The sequence below is a fragment of the Pollachius pollachius genome (assembly GCF_949987615.1).
Source record: "Pollachius pollachius genome assembly, chromosome: 2".
Lineage (NCBI taxonomy): Eukaryota > Metazoa > Chordata > Actinopteri > Gadiformes > Gadidae > Pollachius > Pollachius pollachius.
Genome location: NC_136935.1, coordinates 49,787,321 through 49,806,261, shown reverse-complemented (window position 1 = coordinate 49,806,261; position 18,941 = coordinate 49,787,321). Strand labels below are relative to the sequence as shown.

General features: G+C 43.5%; 1 protein-coding gene across 4 annotated transcripts; it reads left to right on the top strand.

The window, feature by feature from the left end:
- Positions 1–4,709, top strand: LOC307070869 (prostaglandin D2 receptor 2). 4 transcript variants are annotated; one of them, XM_079729561.1, is made up of 5 exons: positions 1–244; positions 456–580; positions 1,090–1,124; positions 1,230–1,390; positions 2,628–4,709. In XM_079729561.1, the coding sequence occupies exon 5, from the start codon at positions 2,642–2,644 to the stop codon at positions 3,914–3,916; it is 1,275 nt and encodes a 424-aa protein (XP_079585687.1). In that variant the 5' UTR covers positions 1–244; positions 456–580; positions 1,090–1,124; positions 1,230–1,390; positions 2,628–2,641; the 3' UTR covers positions 3,917–4,709. The 4 variants fall into 4 exon arrangements, with proteins under 4 accessions (XP_079585687.1, XP_079585689.1, XP_079585686.1 ...); XM_079729563.1 differs by lacking the exon at positions 456–580; XM_079729560.1 differs by lacking the exons at positions 456–580; positions 1,090–1,124; positions 1,230–1,390 and having other exon boundaries at positions 5–244.
- The last annotated feature ends 14,232 nt before the right edge of the window (positions 4,710–18,941 follow it).

The window sequence follows — 18,941 nt, the reverse complement described above, 5'->3', positions numbered from 1 at the left end:
GCCAGACATCGGGAGCGTCAAAGGGCGGGTCACACTCGCTCTCAAAAATGCGAACGTGTGTGTGTGTGTGTCTGGAGAGAGACGCGTCAGGAGCGGAGAGATGCTGGAGAGAGACACGCGTCAGGAGCGCAGAGATGAGCGCCGTCGGACAGTGAACTCATGGTGGACATAAAGAGCCCGACTCCGTATACTGAAGTTGTCTCCGGAAGGTGTCTCGGGTCCTCGAACGCAATCTGAATTCAGAGTGAGTATTGCCCTTAGTTGATGTTATATTTATATTTCAACGTTATTATTATTATTATTATTATTATTATTAATATTATTTATTTATTTTATTTTTATTAACAAACATAGAATAGTGTCAGATATTTCTTAATTTGAAACGAACATCAGTTTGGACGTAGACCTGATTTGGAACTATTTTTTAACTTATTTTCAACTTTTTTATTTTGTAGAAGCTTAGCCACTCCGGCGGCCAGCCTCTCAGAACCGCGAGTCATGCAGCTGTAATTATAGAAGATGATGCTGAATGCAACGGATTGTGTGCTTTTTTTAAAATATGAAACCTGCAACTACCCTGGTGTGATATTTTTAAGTGATTTGTTTAAAGTATCTTCACACCTTCTCATATTGTTACCATTTGAGAATGCTGTGTTCTCAGTTCTGGTTTTCTGGAGTGTCGCAGATGGATCAAGATAGCGCAGGAAGTGGATAAAGATATATAGATTGTGTTCAGCATGCTACTCTACTGATAAGTCAGACGAAACATGTTTGCTCATTAGTTGGAACAGAATAATGAGGGCTCCTGATTGTTTTGAAACATTGTCATTGAAGGGGTCACTTTACCCTTTTTGTGATCAACATTGCTGGGAAAGCGCTTGCACATTTTCGGTTTGCCTCATGCAGGCATTAATGTATTTTAGAAGATGAAACACATATTTAGTTGCAGAAAGAATGAAATGAAACAAATACAATGCTTGTTATTCTTACTCTTTAATTATGTGCAACTCCATTGAAGCAATTTTGAGCCTGCTGTAGGCCTACTTTAGCCCTAGCCAGTCACATAATTCTCCATCTCTTCTATCATAGTGTCAGTAATGATTGTCCAGGAACAACATAGTCAGGTAAGCACACGTTAATGTAGCAATTTGTTGTGGGCACTTGTCAGACACTTTCGATGGCACAACAGTGTCTAGGTTTGTTCCTCTTGCCTTGTCTCGTCAGAACAGTTGCTCCAGAGCAGGTATGAGTCCAGGTCATCGGGACAGGTTTTAACATGCCGTGGGCACTGATAGGAAAGCATGACCATCCCTTGATAAGGAAAGACACCGCGGCCATAGCTACACAGCTACACAGCTCTATAACCTACAAGGAAGACGTCGACCGAATGGTATGTGAAGCAGTTGGCCTCGGCTGTTCTTTTACGTGTGACTGCGTGTACAGAGCATGACATACCAGTCCTTTCACTGTGGAGCAGGTTTTGTAGGCCTTTAGATGCTAAATCATCTGGCTACGTGATGGCAAAGCAGGTGTTGATGGCCGTGAGTGTCGATTTGATTCAATGCTGAAATACCACGATTATGAAATCAGTATGATCACACTCTCTTTCGCACTGTGTCAGTCATTAGTGATGATTATCTCTGGAGGAAATGAGCTGTTTTTGTGTGTCTTCCGATTTTCCGACGCAGACTTCAGAGTGGTAAAATGTACACGTTTTAACATGCATACACTCACTCATGTGATGTGATGTAACACCTTATAATCTCACTGTGTTACAGTATTCTCTCTTACAAATGTCATTACAACCCACTGAGATTTCCCTGAGATTTTCCCAAGGAATATCTCTGTACATACCCCCTGAGTTATGCCCATTGTTCCAGCACCATAATGTTTAAGCTTGACTTGTCTTAGAAGACTCACCTGTAGCCACTCCCTCCCAGCCCTCGTACTTATCATATGTTGTACTGACACTTAATGTACGCACTTATTGTATGTCGTACTTAGTTATAGTACTTATTTGTGTAGCATCTTATCCTAGCTATCTTCGTTGTATACGGGGAATGGGTTAACCTAGTGATTGTTAGTGCTTGGCACTTGGTTCTATGAACATTCTTTCTGTACCGACAGCGATATAATGTTTCAACTTCTTATGACAAATGTGCTTATGTAACTCACTTTCGATAAAATCGTCTGCTAAATGCCCTAAACGTTAATATAAATCACTGAACAAAGCAGAAGGTTTCATCATGTAAACGTTCTGTTTTGTTCCCATCCGTTTTGTTTTCTCGTCCTCCCTTCCTTACGTCCTTGCTTTCTCTTGTTTTTGTTACTCCTCTTGTGTTCCTGTTTCCCTCCCCCTTCTCCCGGGCAAGCTATTTTGTTAGTTAGCATCGTAAGTTTCCATGACATGATGACAGATCACTTGGAATACGTTTATTTTATTTCCACATGACATACAATGAAGGGGCAAACTTAAACAAAAAACACAAAGGCACTTTTAATACATAGCCTGTAGGCACACTTCAACTTACAGACTTACTAAAATTCAAAACAAAACAAAAAGAAACAGTAGTTCACCGCGGGGTAGTTTACCGACTCGATGACAGCCCTCGTTTCTTTCCCCATAGGGAAGGGTGAACCGATGTCCAACACCACCACCACCGACTCCGCCCTCAGGCCCCCCCAAGCCGGGGGCAGCCAGCAGCTCTTCTGCCCCCTGATGGTGGCCATGCGCGAGCACTCCCTCAACAACAACACGGGCGCCAACCTGGTCGTGGTGTCCGTCCTGGGCCTCGTCTCCTGCCTGGGCATCCTGGAGAACGCCCTGGTCCTGTGGGTGGTGGGCTTCCGCCTGCGCCAGCGCACCGTGGCCTCCGTCTGGGTGCTGAACCTGGCCCTGTCCGACTTCCTGGCCACCCTGACGCTGCCCCTCTTCACCCACTACCTCCACTCCAACCACAGCTGGGAGCTGGGCGGCGCGATCTGCTCCGCCCAGACCTCCGTCTTCTTCCTCAACATGTTCGTGTCGGCCTTCCTGCTGGCGGCCATCTCCCTGGACCGCTGCCTCTTGGTGGTCAGGCCCGTGTGGAGCCAGAACCGCCGCTCGGTGGCGTCCGCCTGGAAGGTGTGCGCCCTGGGCTGGGCGTGGGCGGCGGTCAACACCTTGCCTTACTTCCTGTTCCGCTCGGTGGTGACGAAGCTCGACGGCAGGAAGCTGTGCTACCACCATTTCGCCTTGTACACGGCGTCTGAGGACACGCTGGAGTGGGACTGCAAGGTGCGGCAGGCCTCCACCGCCACTTCCAAGATGCTGTTTGCGTTCCTGGCGCCCCTGGTGGTGATCGCAGGGAGCTACATCCTGTTTTGGGTCAGCCTGAGCAAGAGGCAGACGAGGAGGAAGCAAAGTTGCAGCATGCTAGCTGGAGGGCGGACGGAGACGGGGGCGATAACCACCAAGGCTCAGGACGCTGGTAAACCTTTCTTCACGCGGCAAACATCCACTTTGCTCTTTACTCAGACGCCTGCCCCTCCCGTGTCGCCCTCCACACGCCCGAAGCAGCCCAAGAACAACCTGCTGTCCCAGAGCTTCACCAAGATGGTGACGTCGGTGATCGCGGCGTTCATACTGTGCTGGGCGCCGTACCACATCTTCTGCCTCATCGAGGTGTCGGCCCACTACTCGCCCCAGAGGGTGAAGCTGGTGGAGGTGGGGCTGCCCTTTGCCACCTTGTTTGCGTTCCTGAACCCCGTGTTGAACCCCATCCTGTACGCCTTCAGCTGCCCCAACTTCTGCGTGCGGATCCGCCACAGCCTAGGGGCGCTGCTCGAAGGCCTGGTGGAGGAGGGCGGGAGCAGAGGGCTCGGCAAGACGATGCGACAGAGAAGGGGGAGCGTTCAAGACACGAACCTCACGTGAACCTCCGGGATCACCAAACCATTCAGGGGAATCATACCTGGCCCCGCATTCGCTTGACTCGCCTTCCCCTCCCCGCCCTGCTCGCCCAGCTTACAACAAGGACTAAAGATGCCAGTGCTAGGACCAAGTGGAGCACAACGTGGCTCTCTGAATGATAACAGTTAAATGGACTGCATTTATATAGCGCTTTTTTTAACCAGTGGGAACTCAATGCGCTTTACATTACTGCATTACATTCACCCATTCATGAACAAATTCACACACCGACGGCGGAGTCAGAAATACAAGGCGGCGGCCGGCTCGTCAGGAGCAGCCAGGTTGAGGCGTCTTGCTCAGGGACACCTCGGCACTCAGCTAGGAGGAGCCGGGTATCGAACTAGCAACCTTCCGGTTACCAGCCAACCCGCTCTGCGTTCTAAGCAACATGCCGCCCAGTTAAACATTAAAGTTTGTTTAGAATCTTACATTGAGGTTGCATGTTGCAACAAACTGATCATTTTACCTTGTCATTACCCATGACTTAGCAGAAGCTACAGTTGCTTGTACTGGCATGTAGTTGGTCCTAGCTTGAAACTAAGATAGTCATTATGGTTATACATTACAACACGTCCTCTAAAGTATTTTGTCCAGTCACGGCTACTGTAGCAACTTGGTGGTGAAACACCATCAAGCATAAACTATATCTAGTTTATACTTGGTGGTGTATCTACTATAGACTATATCTAAATAGGATTATTATTAGATTCTTCTTTTCATGGATTATGCATTCATTAAAACATGCTTATGAATATTATATTCCATTTCTGCCATGTCCATTTTGATACATGTTGCTAAATTCGACATATTGTACCTATTGAGCTTACACTTACTGAAACGCTCCCCCAAACCAGCATTTCCACTTGTCTATACAGTAATGAATTTCTGTCTTAGAATAGGCTTCGTCCTGTCACTACCTGTTATAAATGGCTGATGATGATGTCCACAATTGGCTGAAACCCTGGCTATCAGACAAGTTACAAAATAAACATTAGTACCCGAAAAAAACTGCCACCTGTCAGGGCGTAGATTGGAGATACACTCGCTGTGGAAATGAAAGTGACAGTCTTGAATGTTGTTAGGGCAGTTTGTGTGTTGTTGGAAATTGTTTAAGTGCAAAGATCGAAGGACCGATGAATTGACAAGTGACAATGTGAACTTGTTCACACGCCAACAGATGTATTTTAACCTTATTACGTTATTTGTAACCCTTGTAACGTTATTTGTAACACGTTCGCACTTGCCGGAGCACCTTAAAACAAGTTTTAAACATAGCGAGGTGTTAATCAGATAATAATATGAGTGGTTGATAGGGGGATTACATTGTTGCATGAACTTTATCATGCCTGCATCAAACACTCCTTTGTGCAAAAGCAAACGGGCACACCCAGTCCCGCGTGACGAGAACCGCAGCGGTAATGGTTACCATAGCGGCAGGCGGGGGGGGGGGGGGGGTATTCAAATGTAAATGTGGGGATGTAAAGATATCTTATTGTAATTTCCATTTTCTTAATCATCAATCTTGTCTTAAAGATAAGGCAAGATTTTCACAGGACCGCTTGCAATGCCGAGTCCTTTCACCGTTATACTTTCCTCGCCAGTGTGGTTTGTAAAGCTCATTGCAACTGAATAATGTTGCATGAACCTGAACTTATTCAGCAGAATTATACCTTCTTTTTTTTTTTGCTGCATGAACAAAAGGTACGTCCAGTCAGAAGAGCAGGTATCTGCACCATTGAACATCTCTTATGTGTCAGGGTATCATTCCCCTGTGCCCTGATTGCACTGTTGGATACAGAGGAGATTGTAATCGCACAGCAGCACCTGTGGGAGGTAGTCTTTCAAGTATTCTCAGGACAACGCCAAGCAAAAGAATGGGATTATAGCTCTGCCTTGAACAACTTTCAATGGCAGAATAAAGACTTCAATCTCTAAAGGTGTGGGTTATTACAGAGTGCCCAATAACCGAGAGATATGACATAAAACAACCATTAAAACCTATGAATACACATACACACACGAATACAAGTCCAAATGCCTTCTGCTCCTGTGACAATCCCAGATCTATGGGTGTATGGACCATTCTTGCATCCATACACCCGTCCGTAGCTAAGTCGCTTTGGATAAAAGCGTCAGTAAAATCCCCTAAAATGTAAATCTTTCTATCCACACGTGTGTGTATCTTTTTGATAACGCACACAGATATTGATCTGCATTTTTTTCAAATGACTTGATGTAGGAGAGTTATCATGATGAATGTCTTAGCTACATTAAAGTTGCAGGGCACCATCTACACAACATGAGAAGGTGAAGCCACGATACACAGAATTCATTTATTTGGCTCTAAATTGGTGTTTAAGTAATGACGTTCATGGAGCATTTTAAAAATTCTCCCATCGAAAGTTTCTGTCTGGCCTATCACCAGCATGACTAAGGCATACTCAGTCGACTAGTAGTGTCTGTTGGTGCGCTGCCATACCGTTATCAAACAGAGCCATGATTAATGGCCTGAGCCTCACCTTGGTTTCTCTCTGGTGAATAGGGTCAGATATACGCCGAACAGGAAGGCTTGTGTTTGACTGACAACAAACAGGGAAGTAGTTATTCTTGGATCTTCTTGTCATGGTTCTGATGTAAAATTGAATCATTTAGGTCTAGACTTTTTTTTTCCATGAATAGATAGGAACTAGACAATCTAGACTTTGAATAATAATCATAAAAAATTCATCATCTTCTGTCATCTTCATTCAGATGATAGAAATTCAGGTTGTTATCGGACTGAAATTATTTTTTTATATTTCAATTCAGAAGGATTGGTGGATTTGCATGTAAAAACATTTCCTTTATACATCTGTTTTGTATGTATGCAGAACGTGTTTGATGGATTATAAGTCTTATGTGTTGAGTAATGTATATGCACATCTGGACACTTGTATCACCAGAATGACGTTTTAACTCTGCCACATGGAAAAGGACTTTTGTGCTCTTCTTTTGACACCCAGTGACTTAAATGGTTAAGCTTTGGCCTCATATGGAGTCATGTGTCATACTTTGGGATGCAAATAGTTCCTGTATGCAAAATTCCTACAATGCTTGCTTGTGTTGTGGGAGTGTTGAGCTGCTGAACACATTAACAAATACATTCGACTAGTGGTTACATATTTGTTTCTTGTACGTGGGAAATCTATATCCTGAACAACAGCTGGAACACGAGGCACAGCGGGGGGGGGGGATTAAGAGCACAGAGTGAGGGAGGGACCAGAGATTGATTGAAATGTAAGGGAAGATTAGTGGCGTAAGATTAAAAGAGTGCAGGGGTAAGATATTCAGATAAACGTGTGCACACTGAAGTAAAACTTTGCAAAATAACTTGCTCTTCAGTTCTTATTCTTCTTCTCTGAATGAACTGGGGTCAAAAGCTAAACAGCCTGCTCAACAAACATTCAAGTATTCAAATATTGTAGGGGCCTCAATAGATGCATCACTACCAACCGTCTATTTTTATGTGATTTAAAAAATCGAAATTTACTGACAGACAGACAGACACACACTCACTAACACACACACGCACACACACACACACACAGACACAGACACACACACACACACACACACACACACACACACAAAGGCATTAACCTCCGTTTGGGGATAGGGACAGACAGAGGGAATGAGATCACCAAATCTGTGACAGCCCAACCAGATATCTATTTGTGTTTTTATCGGGACAAACACAGAGCGAGAGGTTACATTTAAACCCTCAGCCACCGCAATCGCACAACTCATTCCTGGATCAGAATGGATTTGTTCGAATCGTGTTGACAATGTCTTCCTGCCCCTCTCTCTCTCTCCCTCTTGCCTGACTCGCAAGCAGTCAGACACATGTAAACGCTCTCACACACACACACACACACACACACACACACACACATTCAAACACATATTCACACACACATACACACTCACATACACTCTCTCTCACACACACACACACACACGCATACACACACATTCACACACACACACACACATATACAAACTCACACACATACACACACACATATGCACATTTACACACACATACACACACACATGCTGAAAGAGGCATACATTTAAGCATTTACACACACACAGACACACATGTGTATTTCTAATTCATAAACATTATGGTAAACTTATACTGACCGGCACTAGCAACCAGTCATCACCTCACCTGTAGGCTTTGGTCTGACATTTATTCATTGTTTTATGTCACTTGTTTTATTTTACAATCATCCCTTGCCTTGTTGGCTTTTGTTATCCTTGCTGCAATGGAACAAGATTCATTATTTTGTGTGTGTGTGTGTGTGTGTGTGTGTAGGTGTGTGTGTGCGTGTGCGTGTGTGTGTGTGCACGTGGCGTGCCAATTTACCCAAAGCAAACGCTACAATACGTATTTATCAGACGCCATTAATAGAACAACGACCACATGATTGCGAATGGATAATTTCACAATCGTCTGCTGTTAAGGTAGTAGAGAGCGTAGCAATAGTGTTAACATGGTGAATTCTAGTGGCCATACAGAATATTACTGCATGTGCTTGTAGGCGTTTGTTCGAGGTGTGACTGACTTTAGCCCACTAATTCAATTAGAGTATTGCTCTATACCAGGCGCGTACCGTCCATATGGGCAGGTGGGGCGGCGAACTACTTGCAAAAGCAAGTTCCTTTCCGAATATTTTTGGTCTGTTGACGATTTGGATGATGGTGGGCGGCGATTTTAGTTGATTTTAACGTCTCATGCAATGTTGGGGCAGGACTGCTCAGTGATCGCGTTCCTCCGTATGTTTATCGCATAACCCTGCAGGCTTCAATAAGGATTTCAATCCACGCTAACAGGGATACCCCGTTCCCTCCCTTGTCCGTTCCATTTAGGAAAACGCAGAGATGAACTGTCCCCCGCGCCCACCTCCCCTTTCCCCTTCTCACTAGAGGTGGTTCGGTCGCGAACTGATTCGTTCGAACGAACGAATCGTTAGAACGAACGATCCGAACTGGTTCTTCTCTCTCGTTCGCGTCGTTCGCGTCGGTCGTCTCGTTCGCGTCGTTCGTGACTCAGAATTGACTCCTCCCAGACCCACGACTCGCAGACAGTTCGTTCAGGAAGACGAGGGACCGAGGCGACTCACGGCACACACTGTTGCTTGCACTGCACCAGGAGCAGGTTATAGTTATAACTAGGCTTTACTTAGTTAGCTTCAACGATACATGAAGTAAACATACTTGGAACGTCCATGTAGGCCTACGCAGCAGCACTATGCGCAGGTGATGCCGCATGATATGCCGCAAGGCATATCATTATTAACTAACGCATTATCTCTGAGGTGAAGTAAAGCCTCAGGTGGTCCGTTACATTTTCTTGTCAAGTAGCCTGGTGTTTACATTTTAGGGTTAGGGTTTCACATTGTTCCTTTATCTCGGGTATTTTTTTAATATATAAAATTAACGATATTGACTCAACTTTCAGGATAAAGTGATTCGATTCGCCATTCGATTCACCGGAAACTCGACTGAACCAGTTCAGTCGAGTTTCCGGTAGCATTGAGTCTGACTGACTCAGCTGAGAACCATGCAATGGGTGCATTGCATGATGCGATTCACCGCTACCGGAAACGGAAACTGGACTGAACCGGAAACTGGGCTGAACGAACGAACGAACGATTCGCGAACGACTCATCTTGGCGAACTGACTGACGCGAACTGGTTCACGTAAACGAATCATTGAATCCACCTCTACTTCTCACATAGCTTCTGTGCACGCACGGCCAAGTACTAACGGCTGCGGCCTGCTGCAATGCAATGGGAGGCGGGGCTTGACCGTCCAGCAGGTCAAGCCCCGCCCATGACACACGCTTGCCCCGCCCATGACACACGCGTCACATGCCAAGCTCTGCGTAGAAGTTCAGGGACAGTCGGGATTTCGGAAACTCAGGATGGAGGATATTGTGTTTTTGCAAGTATTAAATAGGTAGATTTCATCAAGGAGAAATGATGTCGGTGAGTGAAATTACGTTGCTACAATAAATGCATTAAATGAAAAACTTTATTCACATCTCTCGACTCGACTCGTGAACAATCACTATGTTTTCATTTGAAACGTCTGACATGCAGTGAAATGTCTCTAGTGGGATGTTTTGCACTAATTGCACAGGGTGTCCGCGCATCCTTAAAAAGATTGTAGTAGAGCACATTTTGAAACATTTGAAATTGTCAGTAATGATATTCAAGATAAGCACCAAATTCTAAAAATTAAGTGGGGACTCAAAAAATAACTCTTAATAAATTAATAAATCTTTTATTTACCCACAGGCTACGCAGGAAGGGGGAAGAGAGGGGAGCTGCAGGGGATTTACAGCGAGAGCTCACACCCGGCCTTCTGCCCCAACTTCTGCCAGATGTGCTTCCCTGAGTAGAGTTGTGAATTTATCGGTGAGTGTGTCTTATCTCAAAACATTTTTCAAAGCTCTGACAATATTTGATTTTTTTCATCCTTCATGATACGAAGCCTGCAAGGCTAGTTCAGGCAGACGACTCATGCTGCGCCCATCGTGATGAACTGATCAGTCACATGCTCTCCTCATTCAAATAAGGCGTGCTATTTAAACCACCCCCCAGCTTACCTGCTCATCCCAGGCTATGCTGCTGCTGCTTAGATCTTGCTGCTGCTGCTCCTATGGGGTTTTGGAAACCCACCTCCTACCTAGCATCCACCTGTGGGCTCTGTTTTTATGTTTCCCGATGGATGGGTCTGCAAAGCAGATCATTAAAGGAACGAATAACCAAGGCAGAGCCTGTCGCCAAACCTGCTGCAGCTATGCTCAAGGATGCCTGTGCTGTGCAACCATGCTCAAGAATATGCTACGGCAAATCGAGTAACATGTTATGCTTTCCTTTCAGGAGGGACAGAGATGACAGGACATGACCCTCTCTCATCATTCATGCTTCATTTATTTGTTTTCTACTGCTTATATTGGTCAGTTATATGTTGATATGTTTAACAGGCCAATAAATGAAAATAATTTTCTTGAGTCCTTGAGTCATTTTATCTGTAGTTAGATGCTGTAGATGATTTTTCAGTCTGTGGTGGCAAGATTGTCGTTTTCTTTTCTCATTCTGCTGGTGAGGTGGCATCAGACACAAGGATGCAAGGCAAAAAAACTGGGAAAACTACTTGGTGGTGGAGAGATGTACACTGAAGATGAGAGGCCATTCAGAACAACCACCAGGATCATCCACTTCATAACATCTTTATGGATCAAGAAAAAAGGGATTGAAATAACTTGGTCTGCATGAATGCTGCACCAATATTATATGTGTGTATACATATATATATATAGATGTATATTTTATTTTTTTTGCCTGACCTACTGAAACATTTCTTTTGGTAATGATTTGCATTATTTGCTATCACTGGCTTTTACCAATCATCTATCATTATGATATTCCATGAAAAGGGTTGCACTTTTTTACTTAACCAGTCAACTGAGAACCACTGCCCTTGATTACCTGGACAAGTCCCAAAATACACTCCACATAAACGGGCACATACAGTAACAAAGGCAGTGACACATCAATACAGGTCATGATGCTGTATAGGTGAGGAGGGGTGAAAAAAAGTTTTTCAAGGTATGTTTTTTAGACTGATGCAGACCTACATCATTGGAAGATAGTAAAATTATAGAAAAATTATATAATGCTTTCTTTGATTGTTGTACAGTCTAATTTTTATAGCCTATATAATTGATGTAGCCTATAAAATAATCACTCACTTCTCTGCATTTTGCTGTTCTCGGGTTTCCGTTAATGACAAACAATGACAAACCTATCTATTAATAGCAAAAACACAATATGTCGCTGCAAAAGACATTGCAAAGACAGTTTTTATAGGGTGGTAGTAGTAGGGGAAAATCCTCCCCAGGCGCTGTTTCTACTGAGTTTCCGAAATCCCGACTGTCCCTGAACTTCTACGCAGAGCTTGGCGTGTGACGCGTGTGTCATGGGCGGGGCTTGACCTGCTGGACGGTCAAGCCCCGCCTCCCGCTGCAGACGATTGTATTGCAGCAGGCCGCAGCCGTTACCCACTCACTCCGCACGGCACCTTCTAGCAAGCAGGGGCGCCTGCTGCCAGAGGGGGAACCAATATGCCAATTTCTCACAAAGTGATATGATAGATCATAGAAAACCGCTTCGCGGCGCAGATTATTATTTTTTTGGAGTGCTCGTGCCGCCCCCCATTGTGTCATGAAATAATGTCGCCCCGGGCGGCTGCCCGCTTCGCCCATGCCTAAAACCGCCACTGTTTGTCGGCATGCAACTAGCAGAGCTGCTGTCTAGTAGGCCTAAAGCAAAATAGCAAAGCAAAGCCTACTTCCGAATGTTTTTATTTTTTTATGAATGAAGACACCCGCAAGCAAGAATTAGTTCACATCTGAGTGTAGGCTACAAACGCGATTAACTGTTAGCACTATAACTAATATCACTTTTTATTTCCTGGTTTTACAATATAAATGCTCAATGATGTCGGGGGACGCACGCCAAATGAGACACCTGACTGCCGCAGAGACTGCTGCACTTTTGGACACTATGGTCCATGACTTGAAAGAATAATTACCCGGAATCCTGCAGGAGAACGAAGAGCTTAAATCAAAATGCAGTGATTTAGAGCTTCTGTTGACTGATCAACTGAAACCTGACATCCAGGGAGTTGGTTCTGAACATGGGATAACTTGTGACATAGGAGTCCAGTGTGGTAAGGTAACTCCATAGCTTTTACTGACAGTATTTAATGGTTGTGTTGCATACTATTTGCAATCAGTGCATAGGGGAGACCAATTCCACCAATCAGGGATAAGATATGAGTCATGTGACAGTTTCAAGTCTCCTCCTCCTTCCTTTACGATCACTCATGGAAATGTTCCACTAGTTGGCGCCATTTTCCCAAGAGTTACGAGAGAAATCCAAATTTTAAGGTAAGAAAGTAACTTTTTTTTTAATGTTTTTTTTCTAATACTTTTACCGTTGTATATAAAGTTGTATGAGTTATAGCAGGTCAAACTATAGTTTCTCTAGTAAAGAATGGTGTATCTCTCCCTTGCTAATGTCAAAGCACCATGCCAATACAGCTAGTTTAGCAATGGATGACAGGGCGGGGTAGGCTGTAACGCATGTTTTGTATCCCCTTACATACAAAGTTGTTACCAGAGAAGATGTTGAAGATGTTGCCCTGTTCTCAAAAAACAACTGTTCAGCACTCTCTCTCAAGAGAAACAAATACACACACACAAAGTATAAACGTTATGCTTTTTATATTTTGTTCATAACATTAATATGATCTTTATTCTCTATGTGAAGAATGGATTGTGTGTTATACGATTCTATGTTTTTCTGTATACCTACAGTAACTGGATGTAGCCTACCATTTTTCATATAGGCATGGCTATAGATGGCATCCAGCCTGCCTTTGCCAATGTATCACAAACATGCACACACACGCAGACCCACACACACACAGACACACACGCACACATACACACAGGATGCATATGTCTTCATTTACAATACAGTTTAAGAATATTTTGTTTGGTAAATCTATTTTCAAACCCTGTTGTTTATACTTATCATTAAATCGGCATATCAATTGGAGTCCCATTGTTTCTTTTTGCATTTTGTCTACCTGTTACAACCTAACCCGGTAGTGGGGCAGGTTGTAACAAAGGTATACATTGTATTTCTCATAATCTCACAAATTCCGTGATATAGTTGAGGAGAATTAAGTGTTTGCCACTTGTTGTAGACAAATGTGGGTACTCTGCCTAAATGGTCCAGAACTGTAGCTTTAAAACAAAAATGTTTTACTACACTTCCCTACTACATAGGAGTCCAGGGTGGTATAGCTCTTACTGACAATATTTAAATGTTGTGTTGCATATTAAATGCAGCCAGTTCTATGGATTCTTATGTATTATATTGAGTCATCCTGAACTAAGGAGGATTTCAGTGCTTGTTTGGTGTTCCATAAGCTACATTTGGTAAATGTAATGTGCAACTTCACCACACCTCCACTCAGTCGATACGTGTTGCAAAAGCGTGACACTAATTTATAATGTCAGGATTCTTAGATCTAAGCCGACATCATAATGTCACTATAGTTAATTAATAAATGCAGTGGTGTTACATCTGGTTCTCAAAGTTATTGTTTTGCTTTTACGGGTATCTCATTTTACTCCATTGGAAATCATTTGAAACCTTTAACCTGCAAGCCCAAGCTTGCAGATTCTCAGCACACTCTGGGGAATCAGCATCTATCGGTATAGGCTGGAGTGTGCTTCGTTTGCTTACAATCGATGTATGCATCAAGAGGCTGCCCACTGCAGAGTCATCGGGTGGTGCTTTGCCTTGTCCAGCTCCACCTTTAGGTCCAGCCGCAGCCCGGCTCAGGTCCAGCCCCTTCCCAACTCACTCAAACAACTTGTTAGAACAAGTTCAAGTTACATCTAGCCGCAGCCCCGGAGAAGCCCCTGGCGTGGCACACATCTGGGATGAGGGAAAATTTCTTGGCGGGACGGAAAAAACTAAAACAAAAGAGGATCGCACGTTTCAGTTTCACTGCCTGATCGGTACCGGAAACCTGATTTGTTCCTGATTTGTTCAACTGGGTACATTTGCCAGCGTAAACCTAATGAGCTAGACTGGGTTCAGAGAGTTGGAGCTGGACTAGGTCTAGCTCCGCCCTTTCGGCTCTGCAGTGAGCACCACTTGGATTAACCGTAGCGAATGAGATGAATAACGGAGAAGTCGGCGGCCATGATTGTTTCCGTTTAGTATTTGTACACAATAAAAGTATTGAATGTTAGCACGTGTAGCATATCCCACACTATCATGTTGATGTGTGTTTCGGAAGAAGACAAGTACCCAACTATGCAATGGTTTTACACTTTAAACTCGTTGCAGTTTCTCACCAAAACAAATTATACAGGTTATAATACTATTCTATTGAGCTGGATTGCCTCTATCCTGAGAGCATTTCAATGACTAGAGTATGAGATGGGGCTAGCCCAGTAGTGTGTTGTCATTATTGTTACATTTTCATATTTATTTTTTCATTATATTTAATCAATTTTCCACCAATCCATTATAGACCATGCCACAATGATTTAATAACACATTTAAGGGATTCACCGGCTTTGTTAAGACCCCAAGTAAATTGTCCCGATGTAAAACAGATTGATAGATCAGTTATATGATGTGATTTCATACATTTGCTTCATATGAATCTGATCATTCTGAAGTTAAGCTAAAATGCCTATTTATTTATGTTCTCTTCACTTCAACATTCGGTCAGTAGTCTTTTACTCCAGATGTTTGATTATATCTTCAACTCAGAAATTAACAGAAACACAAACATTAAGCTTACTTATGAATAGCCTGTTCTTAAATGTTTATAAATTGGTCATATACTGGTTGTGTAATTTTAACATACAAGGAATCTGCAATTTTGCAGTATTTATTTTAATGAAGGATGTTTGTATTAGGATTTGGACAGCGTTCTAATTTGTTATTTTTGTACCAGACCTCTATTGCACTGAACAAGGGTTCAGAAAGTCATTGCCAGGAAACGAGGAGCTGCAAAAGGAGAATCAGAGGAGGGGAGGTTATCAGAACCAGCAGTACCCTTAAATCAAGGTTTGTGTGACACCTGTGTTTGTGATTCATGTACTGACTACTTTGTCTTGAATGTCTTGTTTTTTGTTGGATTTATTTTTCTTTCATTCAATCTATTCAATATTCATATTCCCTGACCAGGATGGAATTCTGGAGCCAGCCCTGGTCCTCAAAAAAGTTTAAAAGAACTTTCCAGGTAAAATCCCTGCATATAGACAATCCTTGTATATATATGTGTGTGTGTGTGTGTGTGTGTGTGTGTATGTGTGTGTGTGTGTGTGTGTGTGTGTGTGTGTGTGTGTGTGTGTGTGTGTGCGTGTGTGTATTTGCTTTTGCTTCTTTCACATGTAATCCTCTTTGTGTCTGTCCACAGATTTAGTGACTCTCCTTGAAAAAGGCCAGAAGGTTGACCACAACAAACTCCTAATGGCAGGAAACATGTTGTGTCACTTTGAAAGGGTTGAAGAATCTGAACTGGAATCTGCACCAGGAGAAGGGCCACAACAAAATATCTCTCTGCCAGTTTTGAGAGTGGATGAAACTATGGCAAATGAAGATAATGTTACAATGCAGACAACGTTGAACAGTGAGGTTATATCTGAACATCCTATTCAGGTATCAGATGAAGTGTCTTTCTCAATGAAGGGTGCATCTTGGGATTCCGAAATCGACTTGAAAGAAACTGGGGTTGACGCCCGGACAAAATGGAGGTCAGCACAGATGAACAAATGCAGGTGCCCTCTGAAAAGAAGAGTGAAGGGCAGAGTTTCTTCTCAGACCGTTAATTTTGACATCAGAAATTGTCCGTCAATTATTTCTGCAGCAACTTCCAGAAGAGGACGACCACCAAAGAAGGCCAGTCTATCTGAGCTCCATACCCAACCTGATCCAGAAACCAGTCCAACAACGGCACACCCAGGTAGGAGGCCTAGGAGCTGTGGTAAACAACTTCCATTGCAGGGGACTATGTCACCTTCTCCATCCGCTGATATTCTCCCGGCTAAAAAGGCACCAGAGACGCCCTCCAAACATGAAGAGTTAGAGCAAGATAGTGGTGTTCCCTGTTTGGCAGCCTCTCTCCCTAGAGCATGGGGGCCCAAATTCTTCCCAGTGGAGGGCCAAAATGTAATCGTGGGGAGGCTCGTGGGCCAAAATTTAAATTTTTCGGTATATTTAGTCAAATATGTGGGAGGCGGCTGAACAGGATAGGAGCTCAACAGCGCCACCCTACCATCAATGTATCACAATGTTATTCTAGGGTCAGGAATGGAAGTGCACCAATAAATAATATTCAATGAGAGCGAGCGCAGATTCCGAGCGCTGATGGCGGAAAACAATTATATATACAGTGGGTAAGGCGCGGGCCAAATAAAATCAGTCGCGGGCCAATTGGGCAGCCCTGCCCTAGAGGGTACTTTTTGGAAGATGCAGAACTATCTGGTTTACATCAAGTCTACAAGGAGATGGAGGAAAACGTTGTTCCCTCAGCTGCTGAGGGTTTGGAACCCCCTCTGTCGGAGGTACCGAAATCCAAATCCATGGAACCAAGAAAACCGAGTCACAACCCAGAACGACAGGAGGCACTGCTACACGCTGAAGCCATAGATCCTCAAATCGCCACATTAGACGCTCTTGATAAGTCTTCTTCTCAGCCAAAGATGACAGTGCCGGACAGTGCAAACGAAAGCCAAAGACTGTGCTTCTTAGACTTAGACTTAGACTTGGTCTAATTGATCCTTTTGGGATGACTCCCTCAAGGAAATTGAATTTCCAGTAGCTTACAGAAACACAAAACCATATATATACAAACAATAAACTCTTAGCTAACTATAAAAAGTAAACAATAACAGTAAAGAATAAACCCTTAGCTAATATAGAAAGTAGAGATAAGAATAGAAGTAAAACAGGTTTCAAGTAAAATAAAAGAAAATAAATGTAGAGAACTGTATGTATATGGCATTGTGTTTTCATACAGTGGATGAATAAATACATAAATGACAAATGACATTCGCAGAAATTAGCAGTTCTTCTTATCCCTCTGCTTTAGTTTTCCAAGTGTCCAAAAGCCTGCCTACTTTAGATCAGTCCACAAAAAGACACTCTGTTCCTCAACATCCTCTTGGTACCGGAAATACAGATGTGTCTGCCAGTACTCCATCTGCAGTTGTCCCTTTCAAGACTCTGTCAAAGTCATCCACAAAATTAAAGCAACTTGCTGTCATAACTCAAAAATCAAACACTGCATTGGGAGCAACATGTACACGGGCTCAGTCATGTCTGCAAAACTCTTTTACATCGATATCTACAGTAGAAGCATCCTGTGATAGGTTATGTATTTCAAACACAAAGAACATATCTGAAACTAGGTTTGCTTCCAGATATTGAGAATCATTCAGCTTGTTTAAAGACAGAAAACATGGTCTTTCAGATGCAAATGACATGTTTTGTGAACTGCGGGCCAACATTACAGACATTACCCTTATCTAGTCCCTCTAGCTCCAGCTCCAACAAGGCTTTTACAAAGGGACATTCTGTGAAAGCAATGAAGTGGGTTGCACAGGAGGAAACACAGGCTGCCCCTATCCCCCTCAACAATGACCCCGTTCATCCCCTCCCAGAGATAACTAAAACCATGTTTTTTGCACAGCTGTCCATGGCCCCGGTGGTTCCCCGTCAGCAAAAGGTATTGCTATATTTGGACGGATGTCATTTTATGATAAATTTCTACTCAGTTGATCAAAGTATTTTATTTTTTTGTCGGATGAATATTACATCATTCTTATAATAAACCAGTCCTTCTTTTCTATTTTCAGGAATCCCTCAATGATGGTGTGGATTGTGTAGTTGCAGAGACGGTGACGCATAATACTAAGCGCCCGATACGAAAAGGTCATGTGAAATGACTAAAAGGAGCAGGACCTTCCCACGGTGCGGAGACAACCAGTAAACCCACAGAGGACGTTCCTTAATTTGAACATTTGGAGACGGGTGAATACCGCCCTGACAAGGCAGGAGAGCTCGCCCAAAAGCCAGATGCTGCGAGTCCAAAATGCAACGCTAATAAACCAACTCCCTATGGTCTCAAAGGCCTTAGATCAGTAACAAACAAATTAAGCCCTTCTGCTAAAAAGCGTAGATTAAAGCCAGAAAAGCCTAGACCTAAAGAGAGTGTTAGTTTGGTCAACAGTGCTTTTACTTTGGGGACAATAAAGACTGAGGCAGTTTGGATACCACCAATACTAGAAGACAGTAAACCACCCCTGGGAAATGATAGCCGCTGCGATAGTTG